At 41.2% G+C, this 6998-nt stretch overlaps 1 protein-coding gene across 1 annotated transcript; it reads left to right on the forward strand.

Moving 5' to 3' along the window:
- The first annotated feature begins 995 nt into the window (after positions 1 to 995).
- On the forward strand, positions 996 to 6222 carry LOC127766255 (eudesmanediol synthase-like). The gene is made up of 6 exons (XM_052291351.1): positions 996 to 1157; positions 1548 to 1851; positions 2922 to 3300; positions 3965 to 4183; positions 4271 to 4406; positions 5665 to 6222. Exons 1-6 carry the CDS (start codon positions 996 to 998, stop codon positions 6220 to 6222), a joined length of 1758 nt encoding a protein of 585 aa, XP_052147311.1.
- Positions 6223 to 6998: the final 776 nt, after the last annotated feature.

The raw sequence follows: 6998 nt of genomic DNA on the forward strand, positions 1-6998 counted from the left end.
ATTAAACCATAAAATTCAAAAAATCAACTTAAAACTCTATGCCAATATAATGATCTAAACCCAAACAAAAATAGCCAACTAATTAATTTTTTTAATGAAAAGAAAAGGAGGGTCTTTATAGTCCAGCACATAGTACCGCGAGCCGTTTATTCCGGCATGGGTAGGATCGGGAGAGAAAAATGCGCTCGGTATCGTTCCACAGCCGCGCGTGCGTGGTGCGCCCCCAATCCTTCATCCCCCGGCGCGTGCGCCCTGTCCGGCGTGGACTCCGCCTCCGCCTCCGCCGTTTAGATCGAAGTCTCGGCGCTAGAGGAAGAACATGGCAACGGCGGCAGAGGAAAACGGTAGCGGCGTAAGTGGGACATGGCGGTGGCAGCAGAGGAAAACGGCGACGGCGGCAGCAGCGGAAGAGGAACACGATGGCGGCGGCAGAGGAAGAGGAACACGACGGCGGCGGCAGAGGAAGAGGAACACGGCGGCGGCGGCGGTAGAGGAAAACTTAACACAGCGGCGGCGAAAAGCAACCAGCGCTGGTGCAACCAAAATTCTAGTGTTCGAGCTAGCTGACCATCAACTCTTCCCGATCCATCCTTCCAGAACCATCCATCGCACGCGAAGTTACTCTTTTACCCTTCTAACTCTCTTCTCTCTGCGGTACCATCTCAGGGACAATTTTGATACCTCGTGGTACCACGCAATACCATCCGTTGGATCGGACCAGATCCAACGGCCAGTAATATTTGGTACCGCACGGTACAGCTGGACCGTAAAAAAACTCAAAGAAAAATTAAATCCGCCACATGCATGCATGTATGAGGTTCGATCGTATGCTAGGTGATCCGTAGGCCATAGCTACACGGGTCCTAGAGGGGTGCTCGTCTATAAATAGAGAAGATGGGAGAGGTACTGACCATATCCAATTAGTAGCAAGCTACTCTAATTGACAACTTCTGTAAACTAGCGGTCGCGAACGAGCTCGATCAACCAACGATAACATGTCTGGGAGCAGTGTTCTCGCGACGGAGGTGCTTGCTGTTAATGGAGGCTCCTCGCCGTTGGCTGCCGCTGCCGTCGTCACCACAGGCCCATTGTTGCAAGGTTTTGCGCCGTCCGTGTGGGGCGACTTCTTCATCACCTACGCCCCTTCCAACTCACAGGCATGCAGATTAAACAGTACTGTGCATGTATATATACTTAGGTCTTGTTTGAGGAGCTTCTAGCATCTGCAGTTTGTATTATAATCTTCAACTCTCTTAAACATTCTCGTCCTGCTTTAAGTATAGTTATATAGAATCCAGAAAATAAGGTAGAAACCAAAACCAGGGTTTACTTGGAAAACCATTTTTACGGTTCCTCGTAAGCTAACTATTACACAGATCGACCGGCTGCTTATCAGTAATGGGCAGACTTAGACACAAATAGTGAAATAGAACTCTACACACACATGCATACCGTATTTATTTACGTGTGTGTGCTTTGCTTAATTGTACAGGGCAGGGGCTTAAATTAATTATCTGTGTACTCTCGATCATGTGCGTGTGATGCAGAGGTCAGAGCAGTGCAGGAGAGAACGAGCGGAAGCTCTAAAGGGGCAAGTGCGCCGCAAGCTGGTGAAGGCCACGAGCCGCATCAGCAGCGTGGCCGAGATGGTGGTGCTAGTCGACACGCTGGAACGCCTCGGCATAGACAACCACTTCCGCCACGAGATCGCGGCGATGCTACACCGTGTGCACAGCGAGGAGCACGGCGGCGGCGGCGGTGCTGCCGGCTCCCATGTCGCCGACGACGACCTTCACGTTACTTCCCTCCGATTCCGGCTGCTTCGCCAGCACGGCTTGGGGATATCTGCAGGTTCTTTCCCCCATTTTCCCAACCCATCTATCCCGTTTTCCGCGTGCACGCTTTTTAAATTGCTAAACGGTGTGATTTATGCAAAAACTTTCTATATGAAAGCTTAAAAAAATTATATTAATCCATTTTTTTAAAAAAATAATTAATACTTAATTAATCATGCAATAAAATAAACTTTGTTTTGCGTGTCAGGGACAACCCCTCCTCCGAACACAGCCTTAAGGTGGTAATGGATCCAACATTTTGACCTACAAAATGTGAGGTCAAAATGAGTCTCAAATGAGTTGGGCTAAAATTTAGTAGTTTTTTATGCTAAAAATATTTAAGAGTTGAGATGGGTTGTGAAAAAACCCACGAGTCTTGACCCCACCCCTAGGTAATCATATCTGCGTATCTTCATAATTAAAAACTGATTAATTAAACATTTCAAGGCAACTCCCACGTAAAAACATTGATTAGGTGGATAATGTAAGTGGGAATTTAATTTAGTTTTTTTCCCAAAATTGATTGGTAGTTTTTGTTAATATATTTCGAAAAAATTGAAATACATTTTTTTAAATACGTTTACTAATTATATTTTGGAAAACTAAAGCTGGCTGTTAGTTTTTGTATATTTGTAAATATATAAAAAAAATAACATGATCCCCACCAAAATACTTTGAATAACATGATCCCCACTTCAAAATTTATTTAACACTCTATTAATATTTAATGCTAAAATTTAAAATTTAGTAATTAGCTAGTTATGAGACTAAATTTTGTAAGAGTTGGAATTTTATTAATTTAATTCTAAATTTTAAGATTAATACTAGTAGTTAGACAGAGAGTTACTTTTTTTTTTGCAATTCAAAAAACTACCCGTGTATTCAACATATTATTGAACTTATACTACCTAAAATTATATCGATAATAATACAGCTACCGCAAAGCACAGGTTAACGACTAGCTGGTGTATATTTAATTTGAACTCTGAATATATACATATACACACACATACATTTTACTGATATGCTCACAACAAAATATATATATTTTACTGATAGAAAATATTAATTCATGCATTGCAAAAGATGTATTCGACAAGTTCAGAGACAACGGGGGCAGTTTCAGAGCAAGCCTAAGCAGTGACGCAAGGGGTCTTCTAAGCCTGTACAACGCGGCTCACCTGGCCATGCCCGGCGAGGAGGTGCTCGACGACGCCATCGCGTTCTCGAGGCGCCACCTACGGTCCATGAAAACCGCAGGCAAGCTGAGGTCGCCGATGGCCGAGCAGGTCTCCCGCGCCCTCGACATCCCTCTCCCGCGGACGCCCAGGCGGCTGGAGGCGATGCGCTACATCCACGAGTACGGCGATGAGCCGGGTTTTGACGGCGTGGTGCTGGAGCTCGCGAGGCTGGACTTTGAGCTCGTGAAGTCTCTTCACCTAAGGGAGCTCAAGGCCCTCAGCCTGTAAGTTTTCACGTTTTCGCTTCCTGTGATCTCAGCTGCTTACTTAAATATCCCTGCTAAAGAAGTACAACTATTTTTTTTTCATATAGCTAGCAAGCTGTTGTTTGTGTTTTCCGTTAATTGACTGACAGCCTACTCTCAAATATATATGTACCCCTCTCTGTTGTGAACTCCATTTTGTCTAAATTAATATTTGACTGCACCTTTGCCCCGTCTAGCTAGCTAAAAACAATTAAATTTTCAGCTTTTCTGTTTATCAGCCATGGTTTTCTTTTCTTATTTATCTGTCACCTGGAGTAGCTTGCAAATTGCTTATCCTAAACTTGCAGAATTCACAAGTTACAACTTGAAGTATGTCGCATTAGACCAACTTAAGCTAGTTTCGTTTCGTTCGTATATTTTTTTTTGGATTACTCTAGATATGTTTTTATGCTTTATTTTGCCTTCTCTTGTATTGGCATGTGTCAACATCAATGTATAACTTCCAATTCCATGATAGAGCATAGCTTGCTTTGCCACTATTGAAAAAATAGCTAGCGATACTGTTGTTAGATGTTGTTCTAATGAATGAGAAAAAAATCAACCATTTTGGCAAATAAGTGTCCCAAACTTTTCCAGTATAAACAAATGGATTCAAGCACGGTCAATTGATTGGTACATACAGGTGGTGGAAAGACTTTTACGACAACGTAAAGCTGAGCTACACCCGAGACCGTATAGTAGAGGTCTTCTTCTGGGTTAGCGGAGTGTACTACGAGGAGGAATACTCTCGCGCACGTATTATGCTTGCTAAGGTTTTCGGATTGATAACCCTAATGGATGACACTTATGATGTCCAAGCCACCTTGGACGAGTGTTGTAGGTTCAATGAAGCAATACAGAGGTAGAAATTAGTAATGACCTATTTGTTTATTTTGTCAAAATGAACTATCTGAGCTGAGCTAACTACTCAATCCTTATAAATATGCAGATGGGACAACGGAGCAGTTTCTCTTCTACCAGAATATATGCATGCATATTACATAAAGTTGCTAAGCAACTTTGACGAGATGGAGAATAGCTTAGAACCAAATGAGAAACACCGTGTGTCTTACGCCATAACTATGGTAAAATCTTTTTACATATACTGACGTATTTTTATCTTGCCTGTAAAAGGAAAGGGGTGTCCATGAAAATCTTTTTTATAGTGATCCAGAGTCAAGATACTTAAATATAGAACTAGTCAATTATTAAGAGAAGATACACCCTAGATAATATAGAGAGTATCGATCGATCTATTATGAGAGGAGCACCGAATCATATATAACTTCTAATTATAAATTTAGAATGAAACTGGTTAGATACTTAAATAGAGAGTCAAGATATATAGATATACCTTAGTGTATACTGACTTTATAAATTTATTATTTGTCAAGAAAAGTAAAAATAACACTGCTAATTATGTTGACAAAATTTCTGAATTTTAACATTTTTTGGCTGTCAAGCAATAATCACAATAATCAACAAAACTATTAGGGCCAGAGTGGTATTCAATCGGTTGGAGAAAATATTTTTAGGCCATGAATATGACTTGATAATTATTAATTTCATTTCAAAATTTTAAAATTATTAGACTATAAAAGCCTATAGTTGCGACTCTATATTCATTCTAACTTTGTATTTGTCAATTCCGAATTTTAGAATTAACTTGTCAATAACAAGGAAAAATTATGTACGTCTCCATGATAAGTAGAGCTTTGTGTTCGTTGTTGTAAACCTCAAAAGTATCGAAAAATATACTCCCTTGTTGTTTGTTAGTTTAGTTAATGTTTTGGATATTAATGTTGGCGTAGTCACACATGTTTTATCACAATTTTTATCCAACTACGGAGTATATATTATAAAATTAATAAAATTATAGCTGCATGAAAGAAATTTTCAAATAATTTTGACATATTAATGTCATTTTATATATGTTAAGTTGTAATGTTTTGTATGTACTAAGGATTCATCATATTGACATTTGAATGCATCGTGTTATATACAGAACGTTATATTATGAGACATGAGTCAAAAATAGTTGTGCCTTATATTTAGAAATAAAGAGAGTATCTATTTGACGAAAACATATATAGTTCGTAGTCTAAAATTTGAAATATAAAAGTATATATACACTTTACCCTGACGTACGTTCACGTCAGGAGTAATTTTCCCGAAGGACACACGATCAGTCAATTTTATTTTTCCTCAGCAAGCTAGTTACTATGACGCGACATTATTTTCCTTGATAAATAAAATATACTGCAGTAAAAAAAATATTCTTTTCACAACAAAACAGAGTTCAAATAACTTATATTATCTTCCTATGCCTGCATACATGTACAGTACAAGCAGTTGTCTGAATACTACCTCCAGGAGGCCCGATGGTCGAGCCACAGGTACCTGCCGAGCTTCGCGGAGCACCTGTACGTGTCCAGCATCTCGTCGGGCATCCCAGCGCTGGCACCGGCGGTGCTGATGGGCGTGCACGACGGCGACAGCGTGGCGACCAAGGAGGCGTTGGAGTGGGCGTGCGCCATCCCGGACCTGCTCCTCGCCAGCGGCGAGGTGGGCCGCCTCCTCAACGACATCGCCGCCTGGAAGGTGGGGAAGAACAGGAAGGACGTGCAGAGCCTCGTGGAGACGTACATGACGGAGCACGGCGCGGGCGGGGACGCGGCCGTGGCGGCGGTGGCGGCAGCCTCAGAGCGCGCGTGGAGGCGGATCAACCGCGCGTGCGTGGAGGCGGTGGAACCCGCGCTGCTGCCAGCCGCGCAGCTGCTGGTGAACCTGACGAGCACCATGGAGGTGGTGTACCTCGGCGGCAAGGACGGCTACACCTCCGGCTCCGGGCTCAAGGGGGTCATCACCGATTTTTTACTCAGCCCAGTCCATGACGATTAGGCACAACATAATATATACCCTCTCCATTAAAAAAAAAACCAATATAGTACACTAAAGGTGATAATTTATAATAAAACAAATCTGAACATAAAGTTATTCAGATTTGTTGTGCTAGAAAATATCACACCTAATAAATATTTTTTTGGATGGAGGGAGTAGTTATTTACGTGATCGACAGCTTGCTACACGTATGTACTACCTAGCTACTTCTTGCGTCTTTAAAAAATATCCAATTCTCTTTGAGAGAGAGAGAGTAGCTCTTACATAGTACAAATGGATGTGTACTTACATACTATGTGATAAAACCTAGTTAAATCGCTAGCATATGCTTATGATAGGGATAGTATACTTGTCTTCCATAAGAAATTGTCATACATGGTTGTGCATTATGCATGCCGTATATGTGTGCGCAGAATCCAGCAAGTTAGCTCTCAGTCTACCTGTGTGTGTAGTATGTGCGTGTTTTTTTTTTCCAAAACTCGGTGAACTTTATTTGATAGGAAAGATATTACATGAGTGCTGGAAATATCTCCCAATGGGAGATTAGACAGGTAGCCTAACGTGGGACAACTAGCTAGTATGCCACTATATATGAAGATGGATTATAATCTCTCATGTGGACGTTCACCCGTTTCTTACATGTCAACTAAATAATTAAGAAAAAATTATAAGATATATTAATATGTAATATATCACTTTACAAACATGCAAGTTTCAAATTCGACTTCTACAAATTGTAAAAAAATAATAAATTAAAGATGAATTCTAATCTCTCG

The sequence above is a fragment of the Oryza glaberrima genome, chromosome 3, assembly GCF_000147395.1.
Source record: "Oryza glaberrima chromosome 3, OglaRS2, whole genome shotgun sequence".
Taxonomy (NCBI): Eukaryota; Viridiplantae; Streptophyta; class Magnoliopsida; order Poales; family Poaceae; genus Oryza; species Oryza glaberrima.